The 15,129-nt window shown below is 48.6% G+C and overlaps 1 protein-coding gene across 3 annotated transcripts in view; it reads left to right on the plus strand.

Moving 5' to 3' along the window:
• Stox2 (storkhead box 2) overlaps positions 1-15,129 on the plus strand; it is a 217,333-nt gene that overhangs the window by 110,327 nt on the left and 91,877 nt on the right. Inside the window, exon 1 of one of the 3 annotated variants that reach the window (XM_057752382.1) lies at positions 4,765-4,930. The exons of 1 other annotated variant lie outside the window; for it this stretch is intronic. In XM_057752382.1, coding sequence (XP_057608365.1) covers positions 4,765-4,930 — 166 coding nt within the window. Of the gene's footprint in view, positions 1-4,764; positions 4,931-15,129 lie in introns of those variants that run through there. One more of the 3 variants, XM_057752383.1, reaches the window with a different exon arrangement.

Here is a 15,129-nt window from a genome sequence, read left to right on the forward strand (position 1 = left end):
ATAGTGTCTTTTGTATATAAATTAAAAAAATTTAAACGAAGCTCAATTCACTTATTTTTTCCTTTTAGTTTTGAAACTATATACTTGGTATATGTAGTAAGGACAGCGGCAGGCTGTGTCCTGTCATCTGACTGGCTTACATCCAGGCTGGTGGGCTGCTTGTCATCCCAACCATCCGGCTAGCTTATACGCCAAATAATTACACAGAAACTGTATTCATTTAAACACTGCCTGGCCCATTATCTCTAGCCTCTTATTGGCTAACTCTCACATCTTGCTTTAACCTGTATTTAGTAATCTGTGTAGCACCACGAGGCCGTGGCTTACCGGGAAAGACTCAGCATATCTGACTCTGGCGACTTCATGCGGCTCTTTCTGACTCTGCCTTCTTTCTCCCAGCATCCAGTTCTGTCTTTCCCACCTACCTAAGTTTCTGCCCTATCAAAAGGCCAAGGCAGTCTCTTTATTTAACCAATGAAAACAATACATCCTACACCAGGTATATTTACTTTTTTTTTTCTTTAAAAAAAAGCAATTTATATAACTGACAGGGGAAGACTTCTACTCAAACCTTCCCGCATGTTTAACAAGCCTTTTCTGGTCACCCAGCGAGAGCAGTGAGCAGCAGTGACTAGAGAAGATGTGTCTTACACACAGAGGCTCACCCTTCTCTTCCTCTAAAGTCACTCAATGGTGACAAATTTAACAATTTTTTTTTTGTTTTGTTTTGAGATGGGGTTTCTCTGTGGCTTTTGAGCCTACCCTGGAACTAGCTCTTGTAGACCATCTTGTAGACCAGGCTGGCTTCGAACTCACAGAGATCCGCCTGCCTCTGCCTCCTGAGTGCTGGGATTAAAGGCGTGTGCCATCACCGCCCCCAAATTTAACAATTCTAAATGATGAGAATTTCAGTCAAAACTCTTACAACTTTCCATCTTAGCATGTCTAAAGCCAGCAACACACGCGAATCAGTCACAAAACCTATCTAATCAGTATTTCTCATCTGATACAGAAAACCAAATATGTGAATTCTTAAGCCTTCTTTAAGACCTTTAATATTATAAAAAAGATCTGCTTAGCCATTTTTATGTGTATGGGTGTGCGTCTTTATGTACAAGCAGTCACATACATTCACATACATCTGTTTATGTGCGTATTTGTGTATATGGATTCGGATATGTGTGTGTGTTTGGGTGGTGTTGGGAGTTCACACACAGCGTACATCTGTGGGTAGAGGCCAGAGGTTCGCTTCAGGTGTTCCTCAGGTGCCATCCATTGGTGTTTTCTTGAGACAGTGTCTCTCATTGGCCAGGACATCTCTGATTGTGATAGACTGGCTGGCCAGTGAGCCATGGGGATCATTTTGTCGCCACCCCTCCAGCACTGGATTTACAGGTGTGTGCCACCACGCCTGGCTTCTTTTTACACAGGTTGTGGTTGTGTAACTCATGTCCTCGGGCTTGGAGCTCAACTATCTTTCTGGCAATTAGATTATATTTGTGAATTCCCAGGTTGAATATTGGGGGTTCCCAAAGATGGGCTGCCTTGGTGGATGCCTAAGAGACACTGTTGTCTCAGGAGAGCTAGGGGACTAGGAACTGTGGCTAGGGATTCAGGGGTCATGTACAAGCACAGACAGACAAGCTGAACTTGACATTCACATTGGGCATACTCATCCCTTCTCTTCGGAGGACCATTGTACGTTGTTAGCCGATGTGGGTGAGTCAGTTACTGAGTGGGGCCCATCATCCTTGCTTCAGGCATCATCTGGGCCCCGAGAGCCCTGACATATTGACTGCCTGGTTCTTAGGAGTCTGGCTGCTTGGCTTCTGGAGGCTCTCACTTCTCTGCAAGGTTTGTTGTCACAGGTGACTGAGACCTCTCTTCAGACAAGTGCAGGCCCTCTCATTGTTTCGCGATGCGAACACGAACGTCCCGTGTTCCCCACAAACGACATGTAATTCAAACTTAACTTCCCACAAATTCCCAACCAGTCCCTGCTTCATAATCCACCCTTTAGCTCCGTCTACACAGATATTCTAAAATTATGACTGCATTTTTGCTTTGAGCCCGTCTGTGGCTCCCAGTCCACCAGGAGTAGAATATAAAACCTTGAACATGGCCGACAAGTCCCTGCATGAGCTACTCTCCCTTCCTCCATGACCTCATCGCCCACGACTTTCTTGCTCAGCTCTGATCCCAGCCATACTGGCCTTCTTGCATTTCTTCCAACAGAAACCAAGATTCTTTTCTACCCCAGGGCCTTTGCATGGCTGTTCCCATGGCCCCAAACACCATCTCCTTCCCTGCTTGAGGAATTCTTCATGCTATAGACCTCAGCTCCTGCCATGGAGGTTCTGCATCTTCACAAAATGTGGCACAGAGTTTTGGCTTTAATGGACCTTTCTGCATTTCTTTTCCACTAGACCATTCATCACAGGGAGCCATATGTGGTATTTCACACATGCGATCTGCTCGGTCAGTGACTGTCACAGTTGTCGCAGGATTGCCATCACTCTTAATTCATAATTGTTATTATGAGTTAATTAGTGTAACCACTCTGGCTTCACGAGAGGTACTAGTAATTGTTGATTTGAGATATCTAAATGTCATAACTCACATTTATGAAAACATTAAAAAAAAAACCCACCTCTATGGCCCTTTAGACCTTCTAAGCCAGTAGTTTTTCTGATTTTTGCATTTTAGCAAAAGGCACCTTTTGAGGGATTGTCTTGATTTATAAAGAGACTGCTGAACATTGGCTAATAGGTTTCTACTTAGTAATTAATATTGCTTGATGTAGTTATGCATTTTATATGTGACTTGTGGCTTTTTATCCCCGCCCCTTAGTATCCGCAGAGATATTTTTTTTTCTTACAAGAGATACTGGCGATAGATAGATAGATAGATAGATAGATAGATAGATAGATAGATAGATAGATAGACAGACAGACAGACTAGATCTCATTGCCTTTCTGCCTCCTGGGAGTCTTGCCCAGGGTTTTCTGAATCTTAACCCTTTAGAGCCCTTCGACTGCTGAGTTCCCATGAAGGCTTCCTATTGCTGGCTCTGCATCTCATCTTGTCACCCATCAGCGTGGAATACCACCTTTAAAATGATTGGAAACGTCTCCTTGTCACAGATGCACTAAAAAAAAAATGCTCAAACGCCAAATGACAGATCTCTTCGAGAGGCAATCAGCTTTATTATCGTTGTTTATAGCTCAAAACGCATTTTTGGCAACCCAAGTGGGGAGGTGAGCGTGGCGGATAAGAATGGGAGTGGCGGCGCGTGGCGGGGCTGGCGGCCAGGCCGGGCGCCTTTAACTCGGCGTGACCTCGCGTCTGGCCCGCGCCCCCTCCTCCGCGCGCACCGCTGTCCTGCAGCGATTGGTGCTTGGACCATAAACAGCTGTGCAGGGCCGGGCGGTGCGGAGGCCCCGGGTCCGCCAGCGCAACCAGGCCACCGGGGAGTGACTGCCACTCAGGATCGCGGAGGGAACAGGCCGTTGGCGCGTGGCAGGCAGCGTGGGCCTGGCGTCCCCGCGCGTTCGCGGCGCCCCGTGGCTCCGGCTGGGCGCAGGTGGGCCGGGCCGGGCGCCGCGTTTCGGCGCGTTCCCACGAAGGCTAGCCCTCGGAGCGAGGGGGAGGGACCATCGGAAAGACGTGGAACGATCCGCGCGGTGTCATCGGCAGGGCCCAGGCCCCGCGTCGTCGTCGCCGCCGCCGCCGCCGCCGCCGCCGCTGGGGCTTTGCTGCCGGGATCCCCGCTGAGCCTCTGCTCAACCCCGAGATTAGCATGACACTGGGTGGCCGTCCCGCTTCCTGCCGTGCCAACGCGCAGCGCGCTAGTCACCGGGCGGCGATGGCCCCGCGCGCGGGCCGATCGCCGGGCTCCGCAGCCACCGCGGCCCGTGAGTAGGAGCATGCCTGCGGCGGGGGACCCACGCGTGTCGGCACGCGCCCCCACCCTCCCGCGCCCCCGCCAGCCTTGGAAGGAGGAAGCCTGACGCGGCGCCGCGGTCGTCAGCACCCATTGGGCTCTTCCTGCGTTGTCGCAGCGGCGGTCCCGGTGCTCCCGCGCGCCCCCCGTTCGAGCCTCTGGAATGAAGATTGCCTCCCGAGGACTGCGGGAGAAGCAGAGGCAGGCAGCGCCGGGGACTGCGGGCCTCGCGGCTGGGAGGTCCGGGGGGACGCGACTCGGACGCTGTCATCCCCACGCCGCCTCGCGCTGAAGCCTCCCTGTACGGTTGAGGCTGCAGCCGCCCGGTCAAGCTTCCCGGGCGAGCGATCCAGGGTCGGCCCCCGGAGGCCTCGGCTTCCTCATTTGTTTGGGTCTTTTGTGCTGTGGCGCACAGTTGGCTAAGCACTCCTGCGCTGAATCGGGCCATTGTCTGCGCTCCCATTGCTTCCACGCTGCAAGTCTCGGCGCCCCCACCCCGGCCGCCCCCTCCCGGCAGCCGAGCCTCCCAACGTGCCTTCCCCCCCAGGAATCTGGAAGCTGGAAGCCGGGAGGATTGCAAATGAAGTGGAATGCATTGTGGGACGAGTGTAAAATCGGAGCCTTCGCCGTGGGGGTGTGGGGGGGCGTGGGGAGGGCCGGACCTGCCTCTGGCGGTGTAGACACCGACGAGAAGAGGGGCTGGGGAAAAAAATGCGCGCAGAATCCTCCCGGGTCGTGGCCGCGGTAGACGGATGAAGCAGCGCGTTGCGCCCCGGCGCTGAGGCCCCACTATCGGGGCACCAGGGTCGCTCTTGCCCACCATGAAGAAGACCCGGAGCACAACCTTGCGGCGAGCCTGGCCTAGCTCGGATTTCTCGGACCGGGCCTCGGACCGCATGAGGTCCCGCAGCGAGAAGGACTACCGCCTGCACAAGCGCTTCCCCGCGGCCTTCGCGCCCCAGGCTTCTCGGGGCTACATGACATCAGGTTGGTAACCACTGTTCAGCCGCTGGCCGTGTTCGGTGCGCCTCGGCTAGTTTGGGGGTTTGGTGGGTAGAGGACCTGCTGTGATGGATGTGCTGAGTTATGGGGAGAGCAGGGAAAAATTAGCTCCCATCCACCATTTTGTACCTCTGCAAGATCCTCAGCAGGCCCTCTCAATATGGGGTTGGAGAGCTATTAGTTAGGTAAAATCGGGGAGGGGGATCGAGCCGAGCATCTGGTCTGCAGGGAGATATGAGGACTGCAGCCTCCCTGAGCTTTGTGAAAGGAGAGCCTGCGTCTAGGGTTGCCCGCAGTGCCAGGTTCGCCTATGCCTGCATTATGACCAGTTACCTTAGAGGGTATTTAAACAGACAACACCCCCCCTCCCGCCCCTTAAAAAGAAACAGGTTCCATGCACCGTTCTAGATGATTTGAGGTTCTGCCCATGCCCATCTGAGGCTGGTTCGTTTTGCACACAGGGACTCTGCTGGGGCTCCTTGAATGCTTGGGGCGGGGGTTGTGGTGTGTTTGCATACGGAATACTCAAGGATTGTGGGTGGACTTAGCGTAGGTTGCATCAGTGCTGTGGATGCAATGGAGTCTGTATCGTGTTTTGCATGCCGGATGGGAAGGACAAACACAATGGTTCACAGAAGTGAAGGCTTCAAAACAGGTTTCCTGTGAAAATGCACCGAGTGTTCTGAGCCTCCTTGAATGAGCAGGTTCTCTATGAATTCCATTCGCTGGCTTTGCTTTTTGTGACTTGGGAACCCGGGGATACTGTACTTGAGATGCTGAAGGGAGAAAAGCCTGGGAACCTTGTGGTTTGTGTTCCTTACTTGTATGCAAAGAGGTGGGAAGATACCAATGTTTTCATTCTGGAAAAAAATTAATTTGCTTTTAAATGCAATGTAAAGGAAGCATGGAGACTGAATTCTATTGCTAAGTCCCTGTACCAAGACGCCCTAAGCCCTGTCTTAACTGGGGAGATTGTTCTAAGTCTGTGGTTGGTTACTTACAGTCTAGGGTTACTTTCTCCTTAAGTAGCAAATCCTTTTAAATTGGGGTCAGTATCTCACACTTCAAAAATGTCCCATGACCATGTCTCCATTTGCGGAAAAGCCTCAATCAATGTAACTATCCTTTTTATTGCAAAATCGGGCAAACATAAGGGATGTTGCGTGCTATTTTGGCAATCACACTCGCTGGATTTTCTCTTTCATGGAAAATTATTTTTGGAAAGGAAGTGACAACCACAGTTTACATTTAAGTAATCTAAGTCGTGGCTGTGGTTGCTCCATTCTTTACTATCAGGACAGTGGACGTACTGTACACCTAGAGCAAGCTCTATACCCTGTACATAAACCTGTGTCTACACGGTGTTAGGCTAATCCCAGGCTTCTCCCACTCCACCCTGTACATAGACCTTGTGTCCACACTGGGTGTTAGGCTAATCCCAGGCTTCTCCCACTCCACCCTGTACATAGACCTTGTGTCCACACTGGGTGTTAGGCTAATCCCAGGCTTCTCCCACTCCACCCTGTACATAGACCTTGTGTCTACACGGTGTTAGGCTAATCCCAGGCTTCTCCCACTCCACCCTGTACATAGACCTTGTGTCCACACTGGGTGTTAGGCTAATCCTAGGCTTCTCCCACTAAGGTTTGGATGCTTCCATTGCATCCTCAGCACACCCTTCTTTCTTGCTCCCCGCCTTCCAAGAAATCAGAATTGACAGAGTGGTTGGAGGGCAGGTGCTATGAGTTCTCCAACAAGCCTGCAAGACTTTGTGTAATAATGTCAGGCACATTCCCATGGATTCTATTTTTATCTGCTTCATCATTGCTTCCTCGTGATCACGTTTTCAGACTTTGCAAAAGAACTCCGTGATGGCCAGTGCTGCGAGACATTTTTGAGGGCATGAGGAAGAGTCTTCCAATTTTACGTGATTCTTTCATGTCGTTCTGTGTCCGACCTGCAGATGGTCAGATGGCTTTCCTGGAATAACCTGTTCCAAACTGGCAGTGTTCTGGCCAGATTCAATGTCAGGTTATTGTTGAGATCAGAGCATTCCCAAGGAGAGGGCGGTGTCATTTGGTGGAGTGTTCCTGAAGACCAGTGTCTTGCTAGATTCTTGTGAGGATCCAGGGTTGGACAGAGCGTGGGCTTTGTCCAGGATGTCTGCTAGTACCTGGAATGAAAAGCGGGTCTAGGGTTCATTGAAAGAAATAGTGAATCCCAAAGCAATTGCTTACAGTGAAAGCATTGAGAGGGCGGTGGACCCTTCCTCCTATGTAGCCTTTTGGTTGGGGTGACTCTAGAGAGCAACCCTCTTTTTTATATCCCTCCCCAAATTTGGCTCCTTTCAGCACCACGGGAGGTGGTGGTAGCTGATGCTGTGTGAAACCCGTGGAGATCATTGGAGGAAGCTCTTCCTCCAGAAAGGCGTGAATGAAATCTGCCATAACAAGTTGGTTGTTCTGGGTGCGAGCTGGAGCGTCGTTTCATGTCTCGTAGCATGACAGGAAATGAAGCAGCCTAGAAACGTGAAGGTTTGACAGCTGCCGGCTCTACTTTTCTATTACCATGCTCCATTTTAGTCAAGGAGAGTTTGTGGTGTAGGTAAGTTACTTGGATTCAGAGATCAGCCTCTTCAAAACTGTGCTACATAGTCTAGAGCAGCTTCGGTTTTGAGACCTTTTAGAAACGCCCCTAGAAAATATGAAAATTAAGCCGGGCGGTGGTGGCGCACGTCTTTAATCCCAGCACTCGGGAGGCAGAGGCAGGCGGATCTTTGTGAGTTCGAGGCCAGCCTGGTCTACAAGAGCTAGTTCCAGGACAGGAACCAAAAGCTACGGAGAAAACCTGTCTCAAAAAAAAAAAAAAAAAAAAAAAAAAAGAAAAGAAAATATGAAAATTAAGGAAAATAACTTTAAAAAATCTTTGAGAAATGAGAAATCTCAGGGCTGTTTTACAGGTATGCACTGACAGCTGTCCCGGATTTAGCGCGGCTCTCTAGCACATGGTAGGCACTTCGAGAGAAGTTGTAGGCCTTTATGATAAGTTTTATGAGACAGCACCATTTCTAATTGGTAATAAGTGAATTACCAATGGGAATGTGATTTACAGCAGTGGGCTTGACCTTTGACCTTGATTTTTTTCCCCCTGCTCCCTTCAGGAGAAAAATTTAGTCTTATGAGGTCAGGCCAGACACACCTGAGGCTGATCAGGTCTTACAGGGAGATGGTTGGATAGAAACCTGTGAACCTTCTGGTTGTGTAGACCATGGTTTCTTCCTATGCCTCTTTTCAGCTGTCAAACCTGAAGTTTGATAATCCTAAAAGTGCCCAGCCTCCCAGCAACCAGAGAGTTCACAGGCCAGGAGAAGAGTTCATTGCTCCTCCTGCATATTCATTTCCCAACAGTGGCTTCTAGGCAGAAGTGTGGATTGGGGGATTTTGCCTTCTATTCAAACCAAGATGGCTGCAGAGCGTGCTCAGCCTTGTGAGAAGAAAAGAGGTTAGATCCAGTGGATGTGGGGCCATTCTGCCTCAGTTTTCTACCGCTAGATAGAAACTGTGATGTTAGCTAGTGGGAGTCAAGCTCCCCAGTGAAGGAGGAAATCTGTGTAGTTCTCAGGACAGCCGCAGTTGCAGCCATGATCACAGACCAGTGTGGAAGGATTGATTGGAGAGCCTTTGGTTTTGAGTGCGCGAGGCCTTTAGAGCCCCCTCTGTTCCTGTGTGAGTGTCCTTCAAGACATTCATTCAGATGATGCCATGGCCCCTCATTTCCTTTGCTCTCCCCTTGGGCTGTACTGAGGGTAGTTGTTGCTTTTTGTCCCAAGTATTCTGGTGGGTTGTCTACCACTGATCAAGATTACAAGTTAGTTTTTCTAGTCTTCCGGTTCTATTGAGCATGCCTATAAAGACTTTGCCTGTTAAAGAGAATGCCAAGTGGTGGTTAGGTTTAGGTCAGTTCTCATGTCTTGAAGTCAAACCTTTAAGGGAGAAAGCTAGTTGTTCTTAAAACTATGGCCCTGTGTGATTTGGAAAGAGAGATAAAATGAAAGCCCTAAAATGACATCCTAAAAACAAAAACCAAAACAACAACAACAACAAAACTCACAAAAAAGTCAATTAGTTTTGTCTGATGATGATTTGATTAGTGGGGAGACATGGCTGGCGTACCACTTGATTAGGTTATTGGTTTTCACCGAAACTGGTTCCCGGGTTTTACTATGATCCAGTTCCTCATGCGCTCTTATTTTAAGAGCCGTGAAAGTGGAAACGGAACGCTCAGGGTCTGATCATGACCTGTTCATGTCAGTTGTGTCCCCTACAGTCAGATGACCTCCCTCCATCCATAAAGAGTCCTCTGGCTTCATGCCTTCATTATAGAGGTTTCATAAGGAGCAAGCTTGGGACTTCCGAACTTCGCACATGATTGTTAGGAGAGCCCTTAGTCCTCATCTACATCCCGGAGTCCCACACTTCTCTAGGAGGGAGGGGTGCTCTCATGTTAGAATCTTGCTTCCTGCCATCCTTAGGCCTATGTTAAATGTGTGTTTCCTGGCATTTTATAGGTGACAGGTTTTAATAAACAGTGTCCTGTTTCTTACCTTTTCTTCTTCTGCTCTCCCAACTGTCTTACTTGTAGCTCCTTGCACTGACCGCTGTCATCAGGCGAGTAGAAGTGATATCTTTTACACGCTTTGGAAAATTTTCATTTGAAAAAGGAAAAGAGTATGCTGTATAAAAACCTTAGAATGCTGATAACTTCTGGGCATTTGAGGCCTTACATTCGCTGTAACTTCCCAGAGATTTGGACTAGATTGGACAAAGGTGTGTTCTTTGGTACAGGATTGTTTATGCTGAAAGCATGACTTGAGTGTAAACCCTGGTTAGGTTCTGGTTTCTGGGATGGCACACAGACTTTGGAGTTTAGTGCAGCCTTCATTACTGAGTCATGAACCTGTGTGATGTCTTGACTATAAAGGTTTCTCGGGGTAGTGCGAGCAGAGTCTAGTCAAGTCTAAATTTACTCTGGCCATAGTCACACAAGAATGAAATGACACGAGTGGTTTTTAAAGGAGCTAATAAACTTTTCCTTAAGTAGTAAATCCCCGGACTATTTTTATGGGGTATTGGAATGTGTAACCAGCTGGCCACAAAATCCTATTGCTTTCTACCACTTAAATATTTTTAAATTTGCATCCTTGTTCTTTATCCTAGCTACTTAGATCTTCTGCTCGTCTTTATTATCTCCCAAAGGGACCAGTTTTCCGGGCCAATCCATTCTTCTTGGGACCCCAGAAGGCTTTTGGTTTTGGTATCTCCCCTCCTCACCCCCGGCCCAAAGCAAAATTGGAGAAGTTGCTTCTCTTTCTAATACATCTCGTGCCTGTGGATCAAGTCCTGTGTGGACTGTGGGCTCTAGGAAGTCTCCACGGTGGGACTTGCCCCGCTGTTTGCACATCTTGCTAAACTCCTCATTACCCTATTCTCCGGATCCCGTGTCTGGGAGCTCTGTATGCTCATTTCCTCCTCAAGCCGCTGTGTCTGCTTCAGACTTTCTGTGACACCGTTTGGGTCCCCCACCTCTTCAGGTCTGATCCAAGTCCATCTCCCCTTCCAGAGCCTGCACTTCTTGCCCACCCCCTGTATTTGAGATTAGGTTTATAGCTCAGACTGGCTTGAATTTTCAACCTCCTGCCTCCGTCTCTGGCGTCGCTGAGAGTGCAGGTGTACCCCAGTGTGCCCCTTCTCTTTCTCTTCCCTCAGATCCTTTCTGTGACAGTTGCTTTACGCCTGGGTCATAGTAGCTTCACATTGTGCTTGCAGCTCCCCTAGTCTCTTCCTTTACTGGACAGCCAGCTGTTCGCCGATAACACCTGTTTCATTTACGTCTTCGTCACGCCAACTTGGCACGTATCAGGACTCGGATGTCTTTTAGATGAATGACGAAGACATGACTGTTTTAAGAAGAGGATGAAAGGAACGATGTCTGGAAGTGGGGATATGAGTCATCTCTTTATAATGGGAAACTTACTATAACTTAGGATTCTACAGACCATGTATTATTGTATCAAATATCTATTTATTTATGTTATGCAATCTTAAGATCCTACCATCAAACCATCTCCTGATATACTGGTGGGGAAGCAACCCAGCTGTTTATGAATGAGCCTTTGGAAATCGGGAAGCTGGAGTATATACAGTCAGGAGCCAAGGAGAGCAGTTAAGTCTGGATTGGTGTAGGGTGAACAGGGCTCAGCGATGGGCAGGATACCACTTAGCACCTGGAGTGGGTACTTCCTGGAGGTTATTAGCAGTAGCTAGGACTTAAATGGAGAAAAAGAAGGGCTGGGGGAGGCTGGGAAAACAGTACGAGCCAGATACAGAGCTGTGGGGAGTTTATCACGCTGTAACCTTGGGATGTAGGCAGCCGTATAACCAGGCAAGAAAGGAACCTGAAATTTGGGTGAATTTTGAGTTTATGAGGCAAGTAATAGATTTGTGACTTTAGGAGGGAACTGGCAAAAGAAACATTTGAGGAAGGAGTGCCTTGCGTGGCTTGTTGGGTAGATGGACGGCCATGAGAGGCTACTGCTTCGAAGACCTGCAGGAGGGAACTCATGTGGTGATCCCGCAGTAGATGAGAAAGGGCCACCTTAGAGCCACATCTCACTACGTCAGACACCACACTTTGTCCTTTTTGTCTTAACTATACTCGACTTGTCGTAGACTGTTTTCTCTGGGGCTAAGAAGTTTATTTGGCACACAGCTCTAGTGACTGTAACATAATGCAGATGTCCGTGTGGGGTCTCGCTGTCCCTCATTTTTCAACGCCCCAGTAGAATTGATCACGCGCAGAAGCACGTGGGCTAGACGCACTGTACAGCACCTCTCCTGTAAGAGAATTGGTCGGGTCATATCAGACATAGCTTCCTCCCTCCAGGAAGGTGTCAGACCTTTCCCCAGGACAGCACCGTCGTGTCTAGCCACCTCTTTAAAGGTCCACCACAGTCACTGCTGCTACAATGGGGACACAATGGGGACCAGGCTTCCAGCATCGTCGGTTAGCTCACCTGTACTTTCCAGATTTTCTTACAACTTGATTCACCTTTTAGTTAAATGAGTTAGAAAGAAAACCCCTTTTCTGTGAAAGTGCAGGTTTCACTTGATAATTATATTTTTTGAATTCTCACTAAAACGAACCTATAACTCTTCTTTATTAAAACATTTAACCAGCTAACCAGCTGAAAAGAATCCGTCGGCTTGATGGGAACTGTGTACTTGAACGGGAACTTGTACAGGTCAAGGAGGGAGGGTCGGGAGGAGAGCTCTAGGGAGCACGCGGCAGACAGAAGGTTGGATTGCTCTTTGGAACTAGTTGGCTTTAAGAAGTAAGAGAAGCCGGGCGGTGGTGGCGCACGCCTTTAATCCCAGCACTTGGGAGGCAGAGGCAGGCGGATCTCTGTGAGTTTGAGACCAGCCTGGTGTACAAGAGCTAGTTCCAGAACAGGCTCCAAAACCACAGAGAAACCCTGTCTCAAAAAACCAAAAAAAAAAAAAAAAAAAAAAAAAAAAAAAAAAAAAGTAAGAGAAAACAAAAGTCACCCTTGTACCTTGCTGGTGGGGATGTTAGCTAGTGTAGGCCCTGTGGAAAGAAGGGTGGAGAGTTCTCAAAAGTCAAAGTGTAGAATCACTTCTGGGGACACACCCAGAGCATATAAAAGAGAGATCTGCTCATCCGTGCTCCCCGCCGCACTGTTCGCAATAGCCAAGTTATGGAGCTAGCCTAGCTGTCCGTCAGCATGAACGGTAAAGAGGACATGCTGTAGATGCTCACAGTGTGGCTTTGTTTAGCTGTAAAAGAGGAGGGAATTGTGACATTTGCAGGAAGATGAGTGGAATTGGAGGTCGCCTCAATAAGTGAGAGAAGCCAGGACCAGAAAGACACATATGTTTTTGTTCGTATGTGGAGTCTAGATTTTTACATGCACACACCATGCAGGCATGCACGCATGCACACACATACACAAGCACAGATATACCCACGCAAACAAAGAGATACACACACTGTCTTATTTGGGAAGGGAGACCAGCAAAACGGGTCACAAGAGAGGGTGATGAGCAAATATGAGTGAAGTACATGATACACTTGGTTAAAAAGTCACAAAAACCATTGCTTTGTATAATAAATACACACTGATTAAAAAAAAAAACATACATGCATCAAGATGTTGCCTCTGAAGACTATAATGAGCGGCCAGGAAGCTGCGGAAAGTGGAGCGGATGACGAGCTCCACTTTGAATGAACAGCGACTTCCGGGAGCAGGGTGGTCCTTTAGGCACGCTTGCGAACGAGAAAGGTTAGAGGGCTGGAGGTCATCCATACGGAGAAGCAGCTGACACCAGGATAGCCCAGCTCTTTTGAACTTTACAATCCGCCTCTCAGATGGCCTAAGTTATTTTTATTCCCAGCAGATGGAGAGTCAACTGGATTTCGCTGACTGAGTTCTCCTTAGGTTTTGAGAAACACTAAGAATCGTCATTGAGATTGCTTGCAGGTTACTCCCCTGGTCTTAAGAACGAAGCGTAGTGTAATTCTTAGGTTAGCATTATTGGTATTTACACTGAGTCTGTAGCTATTTTGTTTGGTTGGCAGCGGGAGCATGCTTTGGGTATAGAAACTCGGGTTTAGAAAGCATGAAAGCGACACAAGTCACTGCACAAAAGATGAGACCAGCTACGTAAATAATGTATGTTTCAAACATCTGCCATATACCTATTCAGTGGAAAAATTATAGCTTAGGTAACTAACACTGTTAAAAAAAAATCTCCATTTATCTTTCTACTTTAATCCATGATGACTCCTCCTGGCCAAGTTTTCTCTTTTTGAAGATAAAAGAGAGATATTTGGCAGATGCCTGCAGGCATTCGGGTAGAGGACGGGCGCCTGGCCCTAGCCTTCTAATGGCCGTAGTTTCTCAGGGAGGGACTGTTTAGCAGTTAGCACCCTACCTCAGCCCACCTGCACATTTCTGTCTGGCCTCCTCCTCCAGGACACCCAGTACAGTCTCTACTGCTTTTTGTGTGCCCACTGTTTGCTTTGAAATGATTTCATCAGTAGGTGAAATGATGTCCATCGTGATCATTGAAGTGTCTCTGTCGTTTTTGTTTCCCCACATCTGGGTGTCTCTCTTAAAGAAGCTCTGGAGCCTGTCATTATGTATTCCCAAATATGCATTCAAGTTCTAGCCTCTGGTGCCTGTGACTATGAACATATTTGGGAATATGGTCTGCATAATCTTGCTGAGGTGCTGATTAGCGGAGTAGGATGGGCTTCGCCTCCATATGTAAATAGAAAGGATTCCAGTTGAAGGGGGGGGGATCATGTGACTGAAGGGGCTGATAGGGGAGTATTCACAAGCCAAGGAAGGCCAGTGATTGCTGGCCATCCGAAGCTGGAAAGAGACCCGGGGTGTCTTCTCCCCCAGTGCCCTGGAAGGGACTAGCTTTACAGATCACTGTAATCCAACCTTAGGAATTAGAATCTTTTTCTCTTGTTCTGTGCTGGTTTGTATTGCTTGTTTCAGGCGCTCTAGGACAGGAATCTTCCCACCACTGGATAGTCGGTGGGAGGCAGAGGCTGGCTTCTCTATGGAGATGCTCACTTGCTGCCTGATTGCACTCTTGTCAACTCCACATGGAGATGGGGCTAGAGGCCTATTTCTATTTCTTTTCTTTCTTTTTTTTTTTCAGTTGTACATGCCCTTGCCCTTCCTGACTCATTCCTGCCCCGCAGGGACGAACTGGCGGGGACCATGAGGCGTAATCTCTGTGATGGTGGTGAGCTTGCAGTAGGGTAGCAATCCCAACGCAGTCGTAAGCTACGTCTGTGTGGCTGTGCTGATGCTCTTCTGGGTGCCAGCTGTTCTTTTGGGACTGGCTGTGACTTCTGACAAAGACCCTTCCCTTCATAGAGTGTCTGTGTCTTCAGGGTTCCAAGCCTGCCATACCCACTCTGCCTGGTCACCTGGGAGTCACCTAATATACCCTAGACGAGAGGAGGTTGCTTTTCTGAGAGGCTGTGAGCATTGTGAGTGACGGCTGAGAGGCAGGCCCTGGGAGCTTGGCTTCACAATTCCAGGCTTTCTGCCACTCCCGGAGCAAGGCAGCGGAAACGTTAGCTGT

Source organism: Chionomys nivalis, chromosome 20 (assembly GCF_950005125.1).
Source record: "Chionomys nivalis chromosome 20, mChiNiv1.1, whole genome shotgun sequence".
Taxonomy (NCBI): Eukaryota; Metazoa; Chordata; class Mammalia; order Rodentia; family Cricetidae; genus Chionomys; species Chionomys nivalis.